A 25,690-nucleotide genomic window follows, 5' to 3' on the forward strand; every position below is an offset into this window, starting at 1 on the left:
TTCCCAAACCTCCTTTCCTGTAAGCTGTTAAGACCCCTACCAAAACCCAATCCCAAACCTCAGTGACCATGTTCTCTGGACCTTGTTTGCAAGGCTTCATGTCTTACTGCCTCTCAGGAAAGAATTTCGTAATACAATTAACTAAGAAAGACGTGAGACAGTAGCAATAAAAAGCTTTTAAGCATGATCAAAATTCATCTTACTCTAAGGGGCCTTGCAGTAATTCAGTTCCTGATGTCAGAACAGTTCATGCAGTAGAAACCCCCTGCCAAAAAATGTGGATGTTGGAAAATGATGCTGACCTTTCTCCTTTATTTGTTCAATTGATGTGTAGCAGGAACAACCCTGAATGTGGGTTAAAGCCTGTCCTGCTGTTCAATGTGATGCTGGTGAGACCTGTGCAGGGAATCATTATGTGGTGATTCTGAAATAGTGCTGGTGTGTTCATCTTGGGCCAAAATGTTGAAGATGAAGCAGGTGCAGCATCAATGGGGACAGGTTCTTTAGGGCTTTTTCTTTTTTCTTCTTTTTTTTTAAGACTTCTTGGGTGTTGTGTATTTTCCACACTAATGTGGGAAAATAAGACTTTAGAATATGAGAGGAAATGTCGTAGTTCTTGTAAAATCAGTAGACTTCCAAAATTACTTTCATCCTTTCTGTAGCTGGATTCAGGAGCAGAACAGGAGCCTGTCTAATGTCTGCCTCCCTTTGCCAAGGTTCAGCAACAGACTGCTCTGTTTGAATTAGGGCAGGAATCATGAAAGCAGCTGGAGGCAGAGACTACAAGGACCTCAAAGCATTTCACTACAGTCTGCCAATGTGCAGCAACTACGTGGATGAGGAAGCTTTGAAATTATTTAGCAAGGTCCTTTTTTCCAGGCTGTCACAGTTCCAAGGTAAGCAGCACTTTGACCCTCACTAAGCTGTTCCTGGGCAACAGATTCACTCTGTCGTGTGGCACTTGCTGCTTCCTCAGGGAGCTGTGCTGGCCCAGCCAGTCTCACTAACTTTAGTTCTCCTGGGTTAAGGGCAGGTCATCCTAACTTACTGCCCAAGAGAAAGGATTTCCTGGTAGGGCTGAGGAGATTTCAGAAAATCCCAAAGCAAAACTAAAACATTGTGTAAAGTTAGTGTAGTAGTAAGGCTGCACACCTTCAAATGTAACGGTAGGAAAAATGCAAGTAGAACTGTGCGTGTTAGTGGCTTGTAGGAATTGCACTAAAGAAGGCCAATCACTGTGCTTTTGTCAAACTCATTAATGCATTATAGTTAATGTCTCTAAATACTAAATTTGACAACTTGGAGTTTCTCCCGCTGTCTGTTGGAGGTGGAGCCTTTTGTGTCACTCTGCAAGGTGGATAAAAGCCACAGAATGAAGAGAGCATTTATGGTAATTGAAATCATTTACTGAATTTGCAGGGCAGTCTCCTGGTACAGTAGGTGCCCAATTACCCCATGCCCAGAGACAGCAGCCCGGGGAAAAGGCTACCGAGCAAAATTAACCCTGGGTAGCAGCCGCCAATTATCTAGTCTAGAGTAAATGCTGATGAAAAACACTGCTGCTCTTAAAAATCGAGGTTATGACCGAGGGGGAGCTGCTCCCGTTTTCAAGCAGCTGTGGACCTGCCGCGCTGTTCTGTTCCTCTCGAGGGTGTCTCCCCCGTGAGTGCCGCAGAGATCAGGCCACGTCCCCGAGCATCCTGCCCGCTCCACCCTCCTCCTTGGGCAGCCTTTTCCTGCTGGAGCAGCGGCCGGGGCTGTTCGGCAGCGCCTCCTGTGAAACCAAACCAACCCCGCCCTCCCGGCCGTGCAGTGCCTGGTGCTGCTGCTGCTGTGCCGCCTCCTGCAGCGGCTCCTTTGAGACCGAAACAGCACTGCGCGCCCTGCAGCGCCTGCTGCTCCCTCCCTGCAGCTTCTTGCAGCGCCTCCTTTGGAACCAAACCACCCCAGCCCTCCCGGCCGTGCAGCGCCTTTTGCTGCTGCTGCCGCTGTGCCGCCTCCTACAGCGGCTCCTTTGGCACCAAACCGCCCCCGCACTGCGGGCCGTGCAGCGCCTGCTGCTTGTGCTGTCGCTGTGCCGCCTCCCGCAGCGGCTCCTTTGGAACAACCCGAGCCCTCCCGGCCGTGCAGCGCCTGCTGCTGCCGCTGTGCTGCCTCCTGTGCAACCAGCCCAGCCCTCCCGGCCGTGCCGTGCCGTGCCGGGGCCGGCTGTGCGGCCGGGGCGGGGCTGGGCTGGGCTCCGGGCGGGCCATGGCGGCGGGGCCGGAGCTGGATGTGGAGGAGGCCCTGTGCGCGGCGGGCCCGTTCGGGCGCGGGCAGCGGCGCCTCACGGCGTTCCTGGTGCTGCTGCAGGTGAGCGGCTGGGCCGGGCCGGGCCGGGGTCCCGGGGCGCTCCCTCTGGGCGCTGTTTCCTTGGGAATGCCCCGCTCCTGCCTCCCCACCTGCTCTGCCTGGGCTGCGGGGGCTCGGGGGTCCCGCTGGGACACGGTGTCACGGCCGGAGCTACAGGGTCTGTGTCCTCCCAGCTCGTCCCGGGACGGAGCGCTGAGCACCGGCCCGGTCCCCTTCCTGGGGAGCAGGAGCTTCCCCTCCTTCCCCTCCTTCCCCTCCTTCCCCTCCTTCCCCTCCTTCCCCTCCTTCCCCTCCTTCCCCTCCTTCCCCTCCTTCCCCTCCTTCCCCTCCTTCCCCTCCTTCCCCTCCTTCCCCTCCTTCCCCTCCTTCCCCTCCTTCCCCTCCTTCCCCTCCTTCCCCTCCTTCCCCTCCTTCCCCTCCTTCCCCTCCTTCCCCTCCTTCCCCTCCTTCCCCTCCTTCCCCTCCTTCCCCTCCTTCGTTCCGAAAGGATTCGGTCCTTTCCCAAGTAGCCCGTCAGACTTTTCTTACCTTAGACCTGCCTTACGTGTTTAACTTGTCAAAGTTTGTGCTTTGCTTTCCCTTTTTCTTTCTATGCACATCTCTTTAGCTTGCTCACTTTTTGAAGAATATCTTTTAAGCTTCTGATGACTGGAGGGAAATGGAGTCTAACCACAAGAAACTTTTCTTTGTTTTTTTTTTTCTCTCCGTTTTAATCTCTTCTGAGAGTGGTACACAGGGAGCTGTCTTTAAATAGTGCCCACACCTCAGCATGCAAACATTTTATCTGTTTCACTCCCTTTGCTTTTTTGCTTCTTCCTATGTAGATCTGCATTTTGAATTAAATATTGGGAGGGATGGAGATTGTGGTGACTGAAGGTTTTGTTTGTAGTTTGTTTCTGCAAGAGTGTCCAAGGTGAGCACAGGGGTACATGGCGTGTTAAAACAACATCCAGACAAATGCACTTGTGGCCCAGTGAAGGAGCCATTCTGGAGTCAAAACTCTCCTGTCAGTGGTAATATGCTAAAAATCACTAATATGTAGATATGTTTAAGGATAATGCTATTTTAAGTTAGAAAAAATAAAATCACATGCAAAGCCTTGATGACATTTAAAACATCTTGAAGCCCACCTCAATTAATAAATATTCTCATAAGGGTTTCTGTATAATAATATTTCTTACTCTTGCGTGTTCTAGTTTTCCCAATGGTCAGATTAAGGATTCAGTCACTGAAATGGAAAGAACTAGCAGAGACTTCTAAAAATAATATCTTGGATATCTTGTTTTGGTTTTTGATTCTTTGACTTGTCGCTGCGGGTTGTGTTATTTTATGTACAGTGAGTAAAACTTTCCTATATGTAAAATCTTAGTTTAAGTGTCAAATTTAATCTGTGAAACTATAATGAAGTTTTCAACAGCTTGTGTCTGGCTACAAAACTGCAAGAACAAACTCAACAACGGCACAATGGAAAGGAGGTAGTCAAGATGAATCTCACTGGAAGTGCACCATCCTCCCTGGAGTGGTACTTGGTGCTCCCAACAGCCTTCGTGGTCACATCTGGGGATTTAGACACAGTAGACTGCCTGTGCTTTCTCTGAGGTGCTGGGAAAAGGGGAGTTGTTAGTTGTTGGTTTAATGAAAAGCTTGCCATATTCCATCAGATCTCTTGGGATTGCTCAGGGTCACTGGCTGTGTTTTGTTTCCAGGTGTATGTGGCTTGTCAGTCGATGCTCATTGTGCTTGTGGGAGCTGTGCCCAAGTACCACACAGACCAGGGGGGAGTTCCAGGCAGCAGAACTGAGCTTGCCAAGCACATCCATTTTGCCAGCAACTTCACATCCATTGTAACTGAGGCAAGTACTTCCTTCAGTGTAATCAGTTCTGCTCTTCTTTGGATTTGTGTCACTAGTGCAGGACATGACACTTGGAAAAGCCAAGCACGGCTTAGGATAATGTTTTGCTTACGCTACTAAAAATTTTTGGAATCCACCCATCTGGCGCTTTCAATTTGTTATTATTTTTAGGTCTGAAAGTATGTGACTGAATTATTAGTTAGCTTTCCTAGTGTAAGTCTAATACTTGTTAGTTTGAACTCTCTGTATGTTACTTATTTTGTTTTCGGTTTTACCTTCAGCTGTTCTACAAAGTCATTTTTAATGGAGCATAATAATTTAATTCCAGTTTATAACTCTGGAATTTAGAATGAACTCCTCCTAATGTCTGTTTTGTGCTGAGAAAAGGTTCCATCTGTTGTGTCTGCACGATCTGCTATGCGTGTGAGCTTTGCCATGAGTTGCATTAGTTTCTCACAGATGAGAGCAGTCTGAAAATGGAACTCATGCACCACATGTCTGGATATTTTCCTGCGTGGTGAGAGTGGGAGATGGAACAGATTGAAGTGTGCTGAGTGGAACAGAAGCTTCACTCCTATCCTTATGCCTTAGGAATTCAGGCAGGAGGCTGTGCTTGCTTTTCCCTGGTCCCTGGGCTGTGATCACCAGTGGCCTGAGCAGGGCTGCCAGTGCCAGAAAAGAGGCTGTGTGGATGGCTGGGCTGGTGGCCTGAACTGCTGGAGTTGTGCTGATGGAATTCCTGGAGCAGTTGTCAGTAAACTCCTACAAGACAAGTTAGCACTTGGTGCCAAATTTTGTGTCCTTCCTGGTATCTCAAGGGTGATGTTTACCTTGGAGAAATGTGGTGAGAAGAAGTGATGCAATATTGGATCATATTCTCTGCAAGAAACAGATTTTTTTGATTAGTCTGTTTTCCAAGATCACCCTTTGGTTTCAGACTCTCAGCATGATGCCTGATACAGGATAGTGCTTAATTTATAATCAGAAAGCATCAAATTTTAGCTAACACTGTGTTTTTCAGTGTAGAATTCAGTATCCCTATTTTCAAAATATGTCATTGTTCCCAAGATTCATCAGAACAAATTTATGTTCCCGTGCATTTTGGTAACTTTAAGATTTTTTTAAAACTGTATTGTTAATAGTCTTTTTTTAAATGGAATTTTTAGATGCTGGCCAGCATTTTGCTGCTAGTGGTCTAGTAAGTAAATCACACTGCCACGTGGGTGTAAAGAGCTGAGAGAATGTCTGCTCTGGTGAGAGCAAAATAGGCAACATTTTTGTTGGCAAGCCTACAGTTAATTTTGAAAAATATGTAACAAGTTCCTTTTGTGCAAATAAAATAGATAGATGCATTCTTTTAGAAGTTATTCTCTTCACAGATCGTTACATTAGATGTGTTAAAATGCAAACATCCACTCACCGAGCAGCACAAGGAACAGTTTGCAAAGCAATTTTTTCTCATTCTGCCCTGAGAAAGGAAGCTGCTTCTGTGATGTTTATTTTCTTTATTTTGGTGATGGAGATTAAAGTTCATGGAGCTTAAATATTCTCAGTTCTGTTCTGGTTTGGCAGGGGCACTGTTCTCAAGAACCTCCAGATCAGCTCTTAAGTTCTGCTTCAGGAGCTAATGATTGTAATAATTGTAATAATTTTGGTATGACATAAGTACAGATCAGGCTTAGTTTATGAAAAACACAGTTGTTAGAATTGCTTCTTGGTCTGGCATCGACTCAGTCCCCTGCTTTAACAGTGGTGGTACTTAGAAAGGGGAATTCAGGTTTGGACAATAAGTTCAGGAACTTCTACATTTGGGATAGAAATGGTCCCTTACTTCTGAGAAGAGGATTTTTGCAACTATATCCAGAAGCATAAAGTTGTGCTGTCTCCTGTATCAGCCTAAAATGCTGTGCAGACAAGACCTGGGAGTTTGAAATGTGTGTGCTGTGGTGTGTGCTGCAATGGAGAAGGACTTGTGCCAGCAGAGCTCTGTGCCTTGGAGAGCACATGCTCTGGTATTTTTTACTTCAGGTTTCCTGAGGGTTCATTGTTGAAGTCTCCTTAGAAAGTTAAGAAACCATGAATTTGGGAACCATATCTTTGTTTGGTGTGACACTCATCTGCTTTTTTTGAAATAAATTTTTGAGTAAATACATTGGGAATTATTTGGAATACTCAAATAATGATGGAATTTTTGATTGTGCTGCCTCAGTTTAGCTTTTGGGTGAGGTAGAAAGTAGACTTTATAAAAAACCTTGAAGTTACTTGTAACTTTTGTTTGACTATAAATATACATGCACAGTGAGATGCTAAAATAGCAGTGAGTAGTCCATAAGTTTTTCTTGGCATTTTTATGAAACAAGAATGTTTTTTCTATAATCCCTTCCTCGTTCTCTTTGAGAGTTCAGCATGTGTATGGTGAGGGAGGGCACCAGGGATCCCGCCTGGCTCAGGAAGCACAGCTGCACAGCATTAACTCTCTGTGCTGCAGAGCTGGACTTGCAGTAGTCTTGTTAATGGAAGGGTTTTAGTACCTGTTCATTGAAGTAGCTGAGTTGGTTCAGGGCTGAAATGGGTAAGTGTTAACACTTCAGACTCTCCTTGTTTTAATAACTGGGATAAGCTGCCTTGCCAAACCTTGGGAATTGGGGTGCAACTAATTGCACTTACCAAGTTGAAAGATTTTAATATATTACACTGACAATTCCTTGGGGAGAGGTGTTAGGGTCTGTTAGGGAGGAAAAAACATGATTACTGTTGGCCTACATAAAGCTTGGATTGAATAAAACTTCAATGGTATATAAAACAAGAAGCAGGAAATGGCAGGTGAAGAATTTTGATTTTCATTATTTTTGAGGAAGGCAGCAATTTGGAGTTCATACTTTTATTAAGGATATTCTTTTTTTCTTTTTTCTTTTTTTTTTTTTGACAGTGGTACCTAGTTGACCAGGAAGCCTACAAAGTAAGCCTTGCATCATCCCTGTTTTTTGCTGGATTGCTCATTGGAAATATCACATTTGGCCCTTTGTCAGATAAACTGGGCAGGAAACCAGTGTATATCTCAGGTAAGATTCTTAAAAAGTTTTTTTTTATGAAGGACAAAATCTGTTTTCTTCCCTGCCCCTTGGCCACCCTACTGAGGGGCTGCTCGTGGGTCACCTGCTCTGCTCTGTCAGTGATCTGTGTAAGCTTTTCACTCAGAGCAGAGCAGCACTGAAATGGGTTAATATGAGTGTGCTGAGCAACACAGAGGTCACAAAATATCAATGGGAGATGAAAAACATCCTGATTTTGCCATGCCTATCTACTGGAACACACTATTCCATATATAGCCCAACCATATTGTTCCAAATAAAAGATAATTTGCCTTTTTAGAGAGTGTGTGGGAGAATGATTTACCTAAATGTCTTTAGAGTGTGTTACTCATGTCCTGGAGTTTTGTTTTTCAGCTATGTTTGCAACCAAAGGGTTTCTTTGTTTAATGGGAATATTGTCTCAAGCAGATATCATCTTGGCCACTACAGATCTCAAGTGTGTGACTTGAAAATGATTGTAATTTTCGTAGGCTGTGATTTCAGAAAGCCAAATACAAGAGATGAGAAGAGCACTAAGGACTGCTTATTACAGTCAGTCACTGCCTGTGGCCCCTACCCTGCTTTGGAGTTCAAGCTGTGTAGCAGAAGTGCTAATTTCATGTTTTCTGTCTCCACAGGTCTGTTTCTTGATGTCATTTTTGGGTATGTCACAGCCTTAGCTCCGAATTATGACATATTTGCAGTGTCACGTTTTTTTGTTGGAATTGTGAATGGTGGAATGGCTCTTGTGTCTTTTGTCCTAACACAAGAATATGTAGGAAAATCATTTTGGTCATTTACAGGTGGGATTTGGGATATATTTAATCGTTGTTACTGTGACACATATTGTTCTATCAGTTCCTTACATTTTATGTTTGTACAAAGGCAAGTCAGTTGTAGTATAAATCAGAGGAGTGTGATGTGATTCATCCATGTTCTGGTTTCTGTGGAAAAGGTGCCTGAATAAGGGAGATGGGATTGAGTTTGATAAATAGCAAAACTGGGATTTTCCCATTGGTACTTTAATTCCTAAAATGTCTCAATTTGTTTATACTGCATAACATTAAAAAAGAAAATAAATGTTTTGGCAGATCCTGCCAACTTCTGCTGTATGGTACCTTGGGAAGGTTTTTCTGGAAGTTTCTGTTAACCACAAAACAAGTTAGTATTTTTTGCACTGCTGAATGTGCTGACCATCCTGTATTTTTAAATGTCCTTTTTTCATATGCCACTGCCAAGACTTAAAATAAGTTTAACACTTGGATCTCAGATGGTTGCAAAGCTGGAGTAGCTCAGGCTGTAATGCCTTTCTGGCAGGCACAATGTGGGGAAAAACATGGTCCAAATGCTGACTTGCTGTGGCTCTGAGCATAATTCCCTCCCTGATTTGTTGCTTCATTCTGATATTTTTCTTATTTTTTTTCCTCTGGACTCCTGGGGGTGTATGAGACAGTTGTGGTTTAGTTATAACATTTCACTATTTTTTTTAAGTAATGGATTTTCTTCTTCTGAGTTCACTTTTCTGACTTACGCCTTCTCTCTCTCCCACCCTTCCTTCTCCTTTGCCCTGTTATCTCTCTGCTCTTCCAGCCTCCTCCCTGCAGGGCCACCTCCTGATGGATGGACCAGCCAGGCCGTTTCCTGCTGCTTGTTGCTCTGGGTGCTCTGCTCTAGTTCTGCCCTGCGTTGGGAAGGAGGGGCTGAGGGCAGGGGAGCTGCTGGGGGCAGCTCAGCTGTGCCAGAGCAGCTCTGGGGGTGTTGGTGTGAGCTGGGCTTTGTGGGCCACAGCTGAGTGTCCGTCTGCATTCCACAGCACCTCTGTTAGCTTGTAGAAGGTTTGTTGCTGAGCTTTTGGAGTTCAGCTTGACCCCATGTTTTAACCACTTTTATTTATGCTTGTTCATCACAAATCTGCTGTAATAAACCTGTGTTGGTGGCTGGTTTTGTACTGAGCTCAGTCCTTGTACTTCTGTAGCTCCCAGTTTCTGCTCCAGCCTGCCACTCGTATTCAAGTTTGCCCTAACAGACCTAAATAAATCACTTGCTCTCTGCTTCCCCTTCCTGTCCTCAGGTTTCCCCCTTACCCTGTAGGTTCCTGTCAATTTCTTGCTCTCTTATGTCCTACTCTTTTTTTTTTTAAAAGGAAAAGCCCCCAACCCTCCCATACATTCCCAAAGTTGCTGTTCACTGGGTTTGTATTTTATAGTCGAGCACCTGGTTCACCAGTGCAGTAAAGATAGCTCATAAAATTGCTGTTTTATTTACAAATTTCATGCTTCTGCTTTAAGGTTTTATTTTCTTTTGCTAGTGGTTTCTGTGGTGATTGGCTTGGTCTTGTATTTTCAGGTTCATTAACTAATTTGACATTTGCAGTCGGCATTGCTGTTTATGCTTTGCTGGGTTACTGTGTCAGAGAGTGGCGCTACCTCGCCTTGGTATCCAACACTCCAGGAGCCTTCTTCCTCCTCCTCTCTTTGTAAGTGGTTCATGTGCATCATAATGATAAGAAAAAAAGGTGTAGTAATTAAGTTACTTTTTCTTGTTGTCACTTGAGAGTGGCATAAACAAAAATGACGTTTTCCTGTATGGTTTTGTAAATCAGACAAGAGTTAAAATCTTACTGTGCAGGAAGAAGGGGTGGTAAGTGAAGCAGAAAGTCAAGGTTGCCCAGAAGACATGCCTGTGTTTCTGCATGTTGTTACAGCTGTGGTGGCCAGCACTGCAAAGAGCAGCTGTGTGCCAGCTGTCCATGAAAACCCAGTTACTAATCTGCTTGGGGAGGGGAGGGGAAGGCAGAGCCTGCCAGAGGCTACAGGCTGGAGCATCTCCCAGGAACAGGAACACTGTCTCCTGCCAAGGCAGGGCTTTAGAGCTTGTGAAAGGATTTTAGGGTTCCTTTGCAAGAGACGCATGCAAAGGGAAATAGGTGAGAGCACTTGGATTTGCCTTTTTGCCATGATGTGCTTTCTCTCTGCTTGTTCTCGAGATTCCTTGTCTGTTCCTAGCACTGTTGTGCTTGTGATGCTCCTGTTTAGGATTCCTACACTGATATTATCATAATCATCATTATAAAATGCATCAGTATTTAAGGAATCAGGTGCTAGCTTTGTCTGGCCTGTGTTCTTAGAAAATGTTTTTAACATACCAAGTAATGTCCCTTGTACACTTTTGGTCACTAATTAAAGCTGTAGAAAAAAAATCATAGTGTAGTAGGTTGCCTGCACATTAACACAAGGAATGCCCAGCATACAGCAGATGGGGAAAAGCTCTTCTGATATCAGTTATCTTTTAGATAGATCTGCTCTTGAAATAAGTTCTGTTAAAGAATACAGTAAAATAAACACCTCTCTTCCTGTAGTCAAGGGAAACAAAGCCTGTGGGCAGCGGAAGGAAGTTCTGCATGATGTCTTTTCCTCTGTGGTGTTCTGTTTCTGATGGAATAGAATTACTTCCCCAAATACTAAAAGTACTGGGATCCTCTGAAGTAGTGAAAGTTCAGTTTTCTTTTAGAATATGTATCTCTGTGAAGAGCACCAGAGAAAATAAATGTTCAGTTAAAAATATTCCATTCCTTATTTTATGGCTCATGGAAGAGCTGTCACAGAGGAAAAAGAAAATCAGGGATCATGAACTGAAGTTGTGGTGAGCCAGGATATTCAGATTATCCGTGGGAATAAGAGATTTAAAACGTATGTGAGCAGTGATGAGCCAGTACTGAAGCCTGACAATTAATTCCCCAGTAAGGTTTCTTTCCTTTTCTCTCCATTCCAACTCAGCCCTTCCCATAATGGAGAAGCTTGAAATAAATATTGTGAAAACCAAGTTTTGTCCAGGCTGTTCAGATGACAGAGGTTTGAGATGCTTCCTGGGCTTTCCCTAAGAAGTCACTTCAGCAGAAGCCAAGATTTAATGTAAACCCTTGTAATGTGCCTGAGCGCTTTGTCAGGGATCTCCCACTGATCCATCTGTAAGGTTTAATTGTATTATTACCATGCTGCCTGGAACTTAAGATGCAGACCAGTAAAAATAGAATGTTTTCCTCTGACTTCTGTACTGATATTTTTTCCAAGTATTGGTTACCTAAATGGAAGTATCGACTTCAGTGCAGTGTTCATAGGAATGGACTTGTCATGGTTGATTTCTGTTCTCCCCTGTCAGCATGCTCCCAGAATCTCCACGGTGGCTGTATTCCCAGGGGAGAACAGCAGAGGCTGAAGATGTTTTGCAGTATATTGCCCTTGGTAATGGAAAAGAGAGATTAAATCTAAAGTTGAAACCGAGTGCAGGAACTTTGAGACAGGATGAATCGGCACCTGGGATGCTGAACTTGGTGAAACACTCGGTCCTTCGGTGGCGAACCATCCTTCTGATGTACATCTGGTAGGTAGCAGCAAGATGCTGAGGTGCTGGGAATGAGTCTGACATGAGGAAATAATGAAAGTTTTCATCCTTTTCTCTTAAAAATTATGGCCTTAAATGTGTCAGTTGATGGCACACAGTAATCATCTGAAATGGTGTGTTGCAAGGGTGGCGTTTCCTTATTGTTGCTGCGTGTTTTATTTTCAGTGTGTTACTTAGAAACTACTTCAAAACCTACTAAGAAATAATCTGGTGAGAACATAATATTTACATAGAGTGAAATAAGAAGCTGAAGCAGAGATGACTGAGAGGATGTGTGTTTGAACCAGTCTTGGGAAGAAAAAGCCTGTGTGGATTAGGCAGCCAGAGAGATCTGGATTAAGAAGGGTTAAGAGCCCAAAATTACATTACACAGGTTCAGAGGAGGAAAATTGTGAGCAAGATGAAATACGGATTGCATAAATTTATATTAGGTGCTGTCTTGAAAAGTGGTACAACTTGGGAAAGAAAAAAAGTCATCTTGCAGGAGGATGTGATATTATCTGAGAGCAGTTAATGGGAGTGCAGAGGGAACCCCCGGGGAGGAGAGGGTTTGTTGGGTTGGTTGTTCCAGCATCAGCTGTTACACATTGCCTTGAGCTAAAATCTGTTGGAGGGGCAGCTCTTCCAAAATTCCAAGGACAAGTTTCCCTTATCAAGTTCAGTGTAATTTGAGATGACTGTCAGGATGTGCATGAGGAAAAATCAACAGTTTGTGTGTGGTAGGCAGAGATGTGCAGGATGTGGGAGAAGGGGCAGGGATGTCTGCTGAGGACCTTCCCAGAATCATAGAATGGATTGGGTTGGAAAAGACCTCCGGGATAATCAAGTCCAACCCTTGGTCCAACTCCAGTCCCTTTACCAGATCATGGCACTCAGTGCCATGGCCAATCTCAGTTTAAAAACCTCCAGGGATGGGGAGTACACCCCTCTCTGGGCAACCCATTCCAATGCCTGAGCACTCTTTCTGGAAAGAATTTTTTCTGATCTCCACCTTAAATTTCCCCTGGCAGAGCTTGAGCCCATCGTGCCCCCTTGTCCTATTGCTGAGTGCCTGGGAGAAGAGACCAACCCCCACCTGGCCAGAACTTCCCTTCAGGGAGTTCCAGACAGTGCTGAGGTCACCTCTGAGCCTCCTCTTCTCCAGGCTAAACACCCCCAGCTCCCTCAGCCTCTCCCCACAGCACTTGTGCTCCAGTCCCTTCTCCAGCCTCGTTGCTCTTCTCTGGCCCCGCTCCAGCCCCTCAATCTCTTTCCTGAACTGAGGGGCCCAGAACTGAACACAACACTCAAGGTGTGGCCTCCCCAAGGCAGAGTCCAGGGGAAGGGTCACTGCCCTGGGCCTGCTGGCCACGCTAGTTTTGAACCAGGCCACGCTGGCCACCAGTTTTGAACCTGCTGGCCACGCTAGTTTTGAACCAGGCCTTCTTGGCCACCTGGGCACACTGTTGGCTCCTGTTGAGCTTCCTGTCCCTCAGTCCCCCCAGGTCCCTCTGCCTGGCTGCTCTCCAGCCACTCTGTGCCCAGCCTGGAGCACTGCAGGGGGTTGTTGTGGCCAAAGGGCAGGACCTGCACTTGGCCTTGTTGAACTTCATCCCATTGGAATCAACCCATCTCTCAAGTCTATGCAGATGCCTCTGCAGAGCCCTCTTGCCTTCCACCATCTAATCTTGCTGGTAGGTAAGTACAAGTAATTAGAGTGATGAGGACCTACACCAGGGCATCCTGAGTAGGAGAGGTCACAGCACTGTGTTTGTCTGAAGACACAGTGTTAGGATACAGTGCACAGAGCTCTTGGACTGCTGTCATATGGGATTGCTGCGGAACTGGGAAGCAGCAGCTGCTTCCAGCTGAGTTTACTGGGTGTGCTAAATAACCTGGGGAAAAAGCTAAGCTAATAGAAAATTCTGAAAGTTAGGCTGTGCATATATAAAAGCATTTCTTGTTTTTCAGTAGGTTACTGTAATTAAGTAGGAGCTTTTCTTTTTGCCTTGTTTCCCTGCCAGGGGGAACTAAGAGTTCTCTTCCTGCCATGTAACTCAATACAGCTAATCCATAAGTGGCATAATTTACCTTTTAAATACTTCCTTAGCCCTAAAGACTAGTTCTGTTAATAATATAACTTTTTGGGTTATTTTTAGGTATGTCTGCAGCTTTGTGTACTATGGACTAACTTTAAACGCTGGTGAATTAAGAGGAAATCTGTATTTAAATGTGGCTCTTTCTGGTCTTGTAGAAGTTCCAGCATTTCCTCTCTGCATGTTTTTTATTGAGAAATCCTGGTAAGAAAAACTTACTTCCTAGTTTTCTCTATATATTTGTTGATACCTTAGAAAAATAATAACTTTTTTGTCAGTTAGATATTCACTCTTTTTCTAAACAGTCTTGGTTTTTTGAGGATTTACTCTGCTGGAGGGATTTCTGCACTTGATACAGGAATGTGACTGGTTTTCTACCTTGACTTTTTTAGTTTTGTTCAGGTCTTACTTTACTCCAGAGGAAAGCTTTTCAATGATTAATGTTATTAAAAAAGTTTGGCCTTTATGGAAAGGAGTAGTCTAGTTATTTAAGTCCCTATACATTAGATCTCTCTCTCACATATTTTATTCAGAATAACTTGGACTTGTAGTGCCTACCAGCTGCAGTTGAAAGCAATTTTCATCATTGTTCATTTTCACTGAATCTTTTCAAAGAGAGCTTTGAAGTGAGAGTTGTTGAAATTTCAGGAAGGCGTGGATGATCCATGTCTGTGTGTTTTCATACTTTTCAGTGTGTTTGGAGGCCATCCTTTATGTGGGACCCTTTTGGTGTCTTTGTAATGGCACGTGGGTCTCACTGAGGTCAGTGGCAAAAATCCCCAAGCCTTGAAGCACTTACCAAGATGTAATAGAGTTCTGTTTTTTTATGCCACTGTGTATTTCAGTACTTTGGTATTTTACAGACAAACTAAAGAACACTGGAGGACCTTATTTCTGCCTTTACTTGGGTGCTTTTTTCCTTTTAGGTCTGGAAGACGTAAAACGATGACATGTTTTCTGATATTTGCAGGATTTGCCTGTATATTCACCATGTTTTTGCCAACAAATGCTGGTAAGTGTGTGCTGCTGGCAAAGTAGAAGTTTGGATAAAAGCTGACGAAAGAGAGGGATGGATGTTTTGTGACTGAGGCTGTGAGGGCCTAGTGACCTATCCATTTATACCTCTGTCTTTTTGGGGCTGCTCAGGAAGCCAGGGACTTGTCTATATTTCTTTTAACTTCTTGCAGGCATAATTTAACCCTGTTAATTGACTAGGTTTGTTTGAGTGTAAGCCCTTCATTCTTTTCAGGTCAGCCCAAGCTCTCCCAGTCTGTCTCAGATGTTGACACTGCATTCATTTATCACTATTAGGCAGTTAACAGGAAAGTACTGGATTTAACAGCCAGACCAGCATGCAGTGTAATATTAGTTTGGATCTTGATGGTGTGAGATGCCAAGCTTAGTTTTACATTGGCTTTGGTGGCATGTGATACTTACAGAAATAAAAAAAATGAAGTTTTCCAGAACTGGAAGTTTAATTCGTCAATAGAAAATCCCCAAGCCACTAAAAAGCTTTATAAAAAATAACTTTGTACTTGAGAATTAGAAATGGCAGTCAGAAATGCAGTGTGGAAGCCACAGGAATGGCAAGAAGCTTTGCTGCCTTTGTCAGACCCAGCTGGGCATTGCTGTGTTATGCAGTGGTGAGGACAGCTCCTGGTACCAGTGCAGTATCATCAAATACATTCCTCAAAAGATGTGGTTTTTCTGGCATTGTCAGTGACGTTCACAAAATGTTGGGGTTTGTGTTTTTGCTTTTAGATCCAATTAAAGTACACTTTTCCTACACTACTATTTAGTTTTGCTACTGAAAAGTTGCATCTCTATGACACAAACAAGCAGAAGGGGCTGCTCTCTGTTCATGCTTTTCTTAACACTCCTTCAGTAGAAATGCTTGAGCCTTAACAGTGTTTTGACTGAGGAGCACCAGCCATGTGATCACACCAGGCTGTGTTATCCTTAACAGATATAAATGCTGTCTGACATCCAGTTCTAATTGACCTCAGAAAAGGCTTGGGAAGAAGAACAGAGATAAAATGTCCCATAACCTCATTTGCCAGCTTGTATTACTTAAAGTCCTCAGATGTTTTGTTGCTCCCTTTATTAAGACGGTTTCTTCCTGTACTGCAACAAGTTTGCTCTTTGTGCTTCTTTTTATAAATTTTAAAACTAAAAGCTAGAAAAGTAGTAGGGGCTAATTAGATTAGGGTAATAATTCCTGAAGAGTTCGTAATTTACAGAAAGTCTTCTGCTTTTTCCACTTGCCTTTCATCTCATTAAAACTTTGCACTGTGGTGAGAGTAAAGCTGGCTCTTGGCCCAGACTGATCTGTGTCAGTTCAGTAGAAAGAAATTTGGTTCCCAGCATGATGAAGATGAGTCACTTTGGGTGAAATGAGGGTTGTTGCAGCTCTGTCAGACCCTCCCATTACCATTACATTTGTCTAAGTGTCTGTTCTTCCGAGTGATTGATAAGATGCTTGGTTTTATTTCATGGAATTTAAGATTTTAGTGAGATATTGGGCACTTGCCTCTCATGTCTGTGCCCTTTGCTTGATTTCTAAATAACTTCTGGCTTGTGAATGAGAATCTGACCCGAGTCATTTCCCCTGTGGAATAAGCCAAGAACATCTGTTATTAAAGATGTGTACTGAATTTGAGGCTACAATTCTGCCAACAGTTAATAAAAACTGATAGGTCCCTCAGCTCCCCTCTTTCCTTATCACTTAAAATTCATCATTTAGTTTGTATCAGACTGGAAGATGGTGAGGGAGAGTGGCAGTGGGGGGGCAATGGAGCTGTAATATTATTTTCTTTCAAAAGCTGCTGTAAAGCACAAAGACATCTGCATTTTGTGTCTGCTTTATACTCCAGCAAGCCAAGGAGACTCCTGGTCTAGGGGTAACTGGGTTTTAGCTTTCATTTAGATTTATCTGCTTGTGCTGAAGGCACAATACCTTTTTATGACTTTCACTGATATGCTTTCCACTGCAGAAGGAAAGAGAATTTGCAGTTCTTTAAATCGATTTTGCCTCAGCTTTGTTACTGTTGGGTATTTTGTGTTGAGAGCTACTCTCTCATTGTGGGTGCTTTTGCTGGAGTAGGTTTTTAGTTCTAAGAGTACTCCTTAAGTGAGTCTTTGCTCATGAAAGATGACTGACAGAGGGGGAATCTACATTATGGCACTGCAAATGAGAGGACTGATGGCATTGATGGGATCAAAATGAAAAATGCTACCTTGCTCATTCATGGATATGCAGCTTTCAATTTTAATTCCTCCTGGGAGAGGATCAGCAAGTTTTAAAACACATTTGAGAATTACAAATATCTTCATTGCCTCGTGTTTGCTTGGTGAAGAAGGGAAATGTCCCAGCTTTGTGATGGCCCCCAGGAGGGCTCTGAGGACCAGGTTACACCTTTCCATCTGGCCACTGCATGAGATATTCCAGTTCTTCCTGAGCACAAGGAAAACTTGCATGGAAATGGTGCATCTGTTTTACATGAATTACCAGAGTAACTGCAACAATGCATCACACTAAAGTTCCTGAATTTCAGTTTACATACAAATGAATTTCTGCATCAATCCAAGTGGCATCTGACTGGATCAGATGATTTACACTGAAAATACTCAAGGGCAAAGCTAAAAGCAAAGCACCTGAGAAGCAATCAGTTTCCCATGACTTATTGAACTTCATTTGATCCAAGTCAAGCCCACTGAACTCAGTGCTGAGGGAGGCAACCTGAAATACAGCTAATCAGAACTCTTGTTCTTTTTTCATGCTAAAAAATTACTCTGTCTTATTAAAACACATGGTGCAAACAACCATAACCAAAATCACAGTAATGAAAACCAGGTTTCTTTTGGACTCTAAAAGATGGAAACTTCAGCTGAGCCAGCTATTAGTAAACTGGGCTGCATTAGCCTTTGCTCTTTCCAGTTACAGAGCTGTTACAATTTTAAGTCCCAGCAGGATGTCCTTGGGGAGCAAACAAACTGTTGAAGTGAATCAAGTTTTATGGTTTTAATCTAATAAATTAGTCTGTGCTTATCAGTTACCTGGGAGGATGCTCTGACTGGAGAGGTGGAAGCAGCAGCCCTTCCTTTAGACCTGTGATAGTTTTACAGTTTAAAAATAAAAAAGGGTGTGTGTGTGTGTCTGATTTTCTTTGTCCTAAACACAGTCTGTTTACCTGTTCTTAAACCTGCTTAAGAAACTGGCTTGGTTGGGAAGAGCTGAGATACTGGTTTTGTGCTTGTAGCTAAAAAAGGTGTGGGTTAAACATTGGTTTTGTGTGACAGACTTCAAATGAGGACTAGATACTTGTGTAAAAGAGTAAGAAGAGACTGTTCATGCTTACAGGTTTTTTTATCTTTCCTGAAAGGTCTCCTCCTGGGTCCCACTTTGTTAGCTCTGTGTGGAAAAATGATGGTCAGTGCTGCTTTCAACATCCTGTATATTTATACATCTGAGCTGTACCCAACAGTGCTGAGGTAATTTAACAGAGCTTCTGGGTAAATGAAACTGCTTTTTATGCTCAGTGATACTGATTGCTGGTGTGCTTTAGCATTTATCTGTAATTATTATTATTAAAATTCTTTCCAGAGAGATTAATCAGGCATTGGAATGGGCTACCCAGAGAGGGGGTGGATTCCCCATCCCTGGAGGTTTTTCAACTGAGATTGGCTGTGGCACTGAGTGCCATGATCTGGTAAAGGGACTGGAGTTGGACCAAGGGTTGGACTTGATGATCTTGGAGGTCTTTTCCAACCCAATCCATTCTATGATTCTGTGATTCTTTTAATAGGAGTTTTTACTCTAATTAAAACATCTTGCCAGGGCTCAAAAGGGCTTCTCCAAGTACTCACATATTTTGCACCTATGCACTTTTTCAGACTGTTTGGAGGAAATTGCACGAGATCTGAATGAAAATTAAAGCCATGAAAACCAGCTTCTTGTGCTGCAGTGCTTGGTGCTGTGTTTATCATTTGTACTGTTGATTTTTGGGAGGAAAATTACAGGGTGCAAACCCAAGCACAATCACAGAATCACAGACTATTCTGAGTCGGAAGGACCCACAAGGATCATCGAGTCCAACTCTTAAGTCAATGGCCCACACAGGGGATTGAACCCATGACCTTGGCATTATTACAACCAAGTTTTAACCAACTGAGCTGATCTCAGGGTCATGATGCAAGGGAAGTGTGTGCTAATGTAATAATAAATGCAGAGTATGCAGCAACGACCATTGACAGTCCTTCTGCATGTTTACATCTCCCATACATCTTTGTTTGCCTCCTGAAAAACACCTGCTTTTCTATATCTATGTGATCAATTGAATATTTATAACCCCTTGTAATAGTATCTATATGATAGCAATTTGCTCTACACCATTTAATTAATGAACAACTGGGCTAAAACATTAATTTATTTTTCATAGTTCTTACCAACAATCTGTGAAGTTATACTCCTGTTGTCCCAAGATAAATCTGAGATAGGAAAACATAACACACAGTCTTGTTCTCATCCCTGTGTTGCTTCCACATGAGTTTCTGAATGGTGCTCCAAGTCCATGCTCAGAATATGAGCCATGTTGCATGAGTTGGTTAAAAATGACACCTGCAAATGTACTCCAAGAATTGGGTCCAGTTGAGGGAGAGCAGGAACACTGAAAGCTGCTGTGGGGTAGGAAGGTGTCCCAGCTGTAGATGTGGCTGTAGCACCACAGAGGGGCTGCTTAGGTAGGATGGTCACACAAATCACTTGATTCCAGGACATTGAGGGCTTTGGGGCAAAACTAAAAGTTGGGTGACTCCTTGGATTGGCCGTTTTTTGTTGAGGTTCATAATGGCCATGTTAGGGAGGCATCAGAGCTGGGCTGTGAATGCAGCTTTTGCAGCACCACTGATGGGGATGAAGGTGGAGTGATTGTTTCTGGTCACTGATCATGTGGTTCTTGACACGGGTTTAGGTGGGATATGCAAGTCCCCACCATGCTGACTGCAGCTGGATGTTGGGGGGTTGTTCTCCCTATCCAAACTTCAAAGCTTTCCTTTTTTTTCACCTTTTTATTTTTTTAGCATGTGTCACTTCTGGTTTTTTGTTTTCCTGTCCCCTCTCCTTTTTGGAAGTTAGGAATCAAGAACATTAAATCTGAAAATATTTTAAGTTATCAGCTTCTGCTTATTTTGCTGTGTTTTCATGTTACTCTGTCTTCTTAATTGCCATGGGTGTTTGGTGCCAAGTATGTGACAGCTCATACCCAGCAGGAATTACAGGAGCATCCCTGTGTGTTTGAAACTGTTTGTCATTAGGAATATTAAAAAAAGAATCAAGTAATGTGCTGCCTCATTAAGAATGTGCACCAATATTCTGGCAAAAAACCTGCTTTGTATGTCAAATTCACAGACCACCAGTGGGGAAAATGCAAGAGGAAAGACTGTTAAAAAAATCAGCAACTTTATTAGATCAGTCATGTTTAATAGTGTGACAAACTGTTACATGAAACCATATGAAAATTCCTGACATGTGACAATTTATACATTTAAAAACATTTGATGTGTGTCTGGTACTTTTAATTGCAAATATTCCTGCAAGAGAAGTGATGATGGGTGAGTGTTAAATGTAAAGCAAAGCAGCAGCACCATCTGGTGGTCTCTGCAAAGCTCTGTGGCACTCCTGGCATCAGTCGTGGGATGAGACAGAGGAGGTGGGATAACAATTTTTTTTCTTATTTTTTTCTAGTTCAGTGTTGTGCAGAAAAATTAAGTGTCTTCGGTATTACTGCTGTGTATTTATCAAGTATGAGGACTGTTTAGGTGTATATTTTAAGTTAACTGGTGGCAAATACACCTCATGTTCCAATGGGGCAGTGCTGCAGGCTGGGGAGGCTTTGGGCTTTATTCCTTTTTGATGTGTCATTAAAATACCTGCTGGGGAACAAAAAAAAAGTTAAAAATAGAAAACTTGACTGCTGTTGCATTTTGGACAAGGAGGAAAGTTGTCTCTGGGAACAAGACACCATCATAGCTCTAGTAATACAGATGTAAAAACTCATAGGGTTTCATGAGAAAATGGTTGCAAAATCATGACAGCCTGGCGTGTCTTGGTTGAAATCAATGGGGTCACTGGACTGCCTAGGATAGACTTTTTGTTTTTGTTTCCAGTTATTATTAAGCTACTTGGTTATTTTACATAGTGAGGAAACTATCACAAAGTCTTTTAATAACTGCTTTGATTTTGCATTAGAATAACACAATTTGCATTTAGGATCCCCTCTTGCTCTATTGCCTCTCAGGAGAAAAATGAGAAGCCAATAAACCTCTGGGTGTTGATTCACAGAAATCCACTCAACATCAAATTTGATCAATGTGAAGCACATTCCTTTTTATTCAGTGCTGGAGAAGTACAGGGGATATTCCTCCATAACTACTTCCAATGGAAGTACAAAAGCAAAAACTTTGTGTTTTCATGTTAAATCCCACCTTTCCACACTTCCTGGCTGTGTAAGTCCTTTGTTTCTAGTCCATAGAAATCCTTTGTATGATGTATCCTTTCCATCTTGGATGAATTGCTTCCCAGCATTGAGTGTCAGATGCTGGTTGGCTACTGGTCAGTTTGAAGAGACACATCCTCTCTACTTGGAAAAGTTTGTCCTCTTCCCGGTCCATCTTTACTTGGAAAAACTGTATCCCTTTCTAAGTTAGAGAATTCTCAGCAAGTTAAGCGAAAATGCAAGGTTCTTATTACATTAGAAATACATATAACTTTGGCCTAAAATAATTCTGTATTTTCTGTTTATTTTTTCTATTTATTTTTTCCTATTTATTTTTTCCTATTTATTTTTTCCTATTTATTTTTTCCTATCTAAGAGTTAGTTAAAATCTTCAAAATTAAAGCCTTAAAGGAAAAGCTTATCCACACTAATAAATCCAGGGTTAATTGGGAGCCTACAGGATTTAGCAGCTTTTTCAATGTACAGATTTTAAGAACTCTCTTTCAGGGTGGCCACCTTGGGCTCTGTGGGAAGGATGTTTCAAAGGAAAGGTTCACACACAGACTGGTGTGTCCCACCATGCAGGGATTTTGTTGACAGGGGAGGTGCTTGGCCTTGTCTTGTGGTGTTTGGGCCAGTGTTGCCAGAGTGTGAGGAAGTGTGGGTTGCTGTTTTTCCAAGGATCACCTTTTCTGTTTGTTTTACTCCAAAATCACTGTCTTCTCATCAGCTCCTTCCACCACTGGTTCCCTTTCACCTGTGCCAAGGGCCCTTAGGAAGGGACGTGCAGGGGGGTGATTTTGGGATACCAGTAAGCCACTGCTCTGCTTGTCACCTTTAATCCTGTCACTGTCCTCCTGTCTTTGGGCGAGGACAAGGGTGAGCAGGAGCAGCTCAACAGCAAGGGTGAGGATGATGATGAATGAGAGGAAGCACCCAGAGAGAGCAGCCACCACGAGCGTGTTGTTCCTACCTCACTGGTGGCTGGTGCCATCAACTGTCTCTGCAGGGCTGTTCAGTACAAAATTTAGGAGAGAGGGGGTGGATTCCCCGTCCCTGGAGGTTTTTAACCTGAGCTTGGCCGTGGCACTGAGTGCCATGATCTGGTAAAGGGACTGGAGTTGGACCAAGGGTTGGACTTGATGATCTCAGAGGTCTTTTCCAACCTAATCCATTCTATGATTTTTGCAATGGGTCAGGAAATGAAACACTGAAGAATTTCTAACTGTCCTTTGAAGAGGATCTTGCTGTTCTAAGCCATGCTGTGATTATCTCAGTCTAGATGAGATGATTTTAAACTTGTCTAAAAACTGAAGGGAGCACAGGATTCAGCAGCCCCTGTAGTGACACATCTGGCCAGATGTTTTCAGGCTTCCCATGGCAGAGAGTTATTTACTGTTTGGAGGTAAACACTGACATTTCCTCAGTGTAGCCTGAGGTGGCAGAGGACGGGGTGCTGCCCCAGGCTGCTCCAGCCCCAGCTGCAGAGAACATTCACCATCTTCTCTGAAGATCCTGTACCAGTTTGGAATCATTCCCTGTTTGGCACAGGGATGGCCAATTAAAGTGCCCTGGGGGGCAGGTTGGAAAACTTCTCCCTTTGTTGATTGATGGAAGGATTGATTGCACAACGGAGTGGTTTGGTGAGTGTTTGCAATTGTGTGGTTTTACCTTACCTGCAATCATATACATATATATACACACATACATATATATACACACATATATGTGTGTGTGTGTATATATACATACACACACATAGAGATATATATACACACATATATATATCTACATGCATACATGTATATATGTATGTTGGCTCTTACAGTGCCACCATATATCCATACATTGACTCAGTTGTGTATTCTGAAAGTGCAAATCTTGCATCCTTTGTTTTAAACAGAAATGCTGGCTTGGGTGTCTGCTCCATGTCTTGCAGATTTGGAGGCATTTTGGCTCCGTTTGTGCCATCTATGGTAAGATTATTTTCAACTTTTTGTGTAACACTGAATTGCAAGAATGAGTGAACAAGATTTAAAAATATCTAGTATTTTATTGGTTTTGGAAATAGTCTAATGTTCTGTGTGGTATTGCCATTTAACCTGTTAGTGAAATGGTTGCCATGTAATTTGTACATGCATTTGGTACAGCTCAGGCTCACTCAGTATCCGAGTTCTCTTAGAGATGTAAATAAAGTTTTCATGTTTCTGTGAAATGGCATTTATTGGGTTTCTTTGCTCTACCAGTATATGGATAATTGGATGAACTGCTGGAGTGACAAGTTGTGGTCTCTAGTTTTGGCTGCAGTTCGTGTGTTTTGAGACCAGTCAAGAATGCTGAGTTTTTACTGTGTTTTTTTTTAATTTCAGAAATCTCTCAGTCCTTCTGTGCCCTTCGTGGTGTTTGGGATCAGTGGACTGTCTGCAGGATTCCTGACTCTGCTTCTGCCAGAAACACTGAATAAGCCAATTGCTGAGAGCATCGAAGATCTCCAGAGTCCCAGATACCAAGTGCTCAAAAATGAAGAGGCAGAGTAATTATTTTTTATTTTTTTACTGTGCCTTTGCATTATTTTCCCCTCTGTCTCATGTGAGCCATGACTGGCCTGTATCTTGCTCAGATTGTGCCTTAACAAACACATGCATGAGGTTTTTGAAGCCATCATCGTTCACCTGCGCTCAGGGGAGGAGAAATTTATTCCTTGGCTCTTTTAAGGATGAAGTTTTTAACAGCATTCTGCTGTAGGCATTACATTATATGTGAATTATACAATGTTGTTTCCTTAAAGGAAAACAAACTTTAGAAAGGCAGGCTAAAGTAATCAGGAACAATACATTCAGCAACATTCCCATACTTGTACAGGAAAACAACTAAGCATATTTTTCATATACTGGATTGTGCCTTTTTGTCATGTTTATAGTGGAGTATAATCTACCATTAATATGTATCTGAGGAGGTGTTTTATCCTTTAGTCTGCTGGGTTAAAGCTATTTAAAGTATTTTTCTGTTGTTGATATGCACTAAATGAGGCTTCTTAAGTGAGAAATGAAATTTTTGTTTGATTCAACAGGAAATAGAATTAAAAACATCAAATATATCCCCTAAGTTGGGGAATGGTTTCCCAGAAGAATTAGTTTTAAAAGGGAGGGGCAGGAGGGATTTCTATAAATAAAGGAACTGTTAGCTTGGAATTAAGCTTAGTGTAGAAGTAACAGAACATGTGGATTTCTTACGTTTTTCTTGCTATGCTATCTTGTTAATTATCTGGTAATTATTGTACTTAATCACTTTAATTATACTACACACATTATTCTACTCTTTTTATGCCTAATGCAGAGCAATAACTGCATTCAGTTGAAATGGAAAAAACCCAGCAGCTGCTGAGCTGTTCAAATACCACTCCTAATGTTTAAAAAAATTCATGAATTCTGGTTTTCACAATTGATACTAGACTATAAAATGGGACAAGAAAAATAAGACATGTAAAACATTTTTCAGCAATTATTTCTTTTCTGTCTGACAGGCAAACCAGTTAGGAGAAGACACTTGAATTTGAGGCCTGTCTGGTGGAAAATGAAGTGTCCATTGAGAAGGTGCAGTAGCAGCTGAAGGGCAGACAGGAAACATTCCAGGATTCATGTTTAATGCTGTTTGTAGCATCTTGAGCAGCTTTGTGAGGAGGCACGTTGAGAAGATGGAAGAAGTTGATCAAAGCTTGTGAGAGAAGAGCTGACAAATGTGTGCATTAATTTAATGACTTAACAAAGCCCACTTCAGAGGTTTGGGCTTGTCTGCAGCTTCTTGAAGTATTAATTTATTTTACAAAGTGTAATTGCTAGCTTCAGATGAAGCTGTAACGTTGTAATTGAAGTGGTGTGTATAATTTAAAATTTAGATGGCCTTGTATATTCTGTCAGGCTGGAAATGTGTATACCAGTTTTCTCTGCAGGTTTTTTAACTCTAAACTACAGAGTATACCTCATGGTGTGAAGAGACCAAAGATCTGTGTGGATTGTTGCCCTTACGTCTGACATCAGAAACCTGAGCAGGAGACCTGAATGGAGAATAAATGGATTCTACTGTGGGAGAAATCAAGTTTTTGTTGTACAGGAGATGCATTAAATGAAAAATAATACTATATTGGAAAAAACTGCCAAGACTTGAAGTGCACTTGAAGGAGAGGATGAGTACCCTTTTTGACAAAGGTTATGAAGTTCTAGCTGTACATGTGGAATGAGAAATTATTGAACATGAGTTAAATATTGTATAATATATGTTGTAATATATAATCCCATATATTTCACATATCAATTGGAAATTCTTCCTGCAAGGGACCAGTATTGGGTTAACACTTAATATGTCTACATTGGAATAGTTGCATCACAAATGTTACAGGGGGTTTTATGGCAAACACAGTTTTGTTATTAAAAAGACAATAATTTTAA

At 42.4% G+C, this 25,690-nt stretch overlaps 1 protein-coding gene across 1 annotated transcript; it reads left to right on the forward strand.

Moving 5' to 3' along the window:
* The first annotated feature begins 1,992 nt into the window (after positions 1 to 1,992).
* LOC139675831 (solute carrier family 22 member 15-like) lies at positions 1,993 to 25,690 on the forward strand. The gene is made up of 12 exons (XM_071563974.1): positions 1,993 to 2,352; positions 4,059 to 4,205; positions 7,135 to 7,267; positions 7,915 to 8,079; positions 9,623 to 9,752; positions 11,435 to 11,656; positions 13,816 to 13,956; positions 14,679 to 14,764; positions 18,135 to 18,243; positions 23,149 to 23,221; positions 23,615 to 23,778; positions 24,769 to 25,690. Exons 1-12 carry the CDS (start codon positions 2,251 to 2,253, stop codon positions 24,779 to 24,781), a joined length of 1,485 nt encoding a protein of 494 aa, XP_071420075.1. The 5' UTR covers positions 1,993 to 2,250; the 3' UTR covers positions 24,782 to 25,690.

This window comes from Pithys albifrons, chromosome 9, assembly GCF_047495875.1.
Source record: "Pithys albifrons albifrons isolate INPA30051 chromosome 9, PitAlb_v1, whole genome shotgun sequence".
NCBI classification, from domain to species: Eukaryota; Metazoa; Chordata; class Aves; order Passeriformes; family Thamnophilidae; genus Pithys; species Pithys albifrons.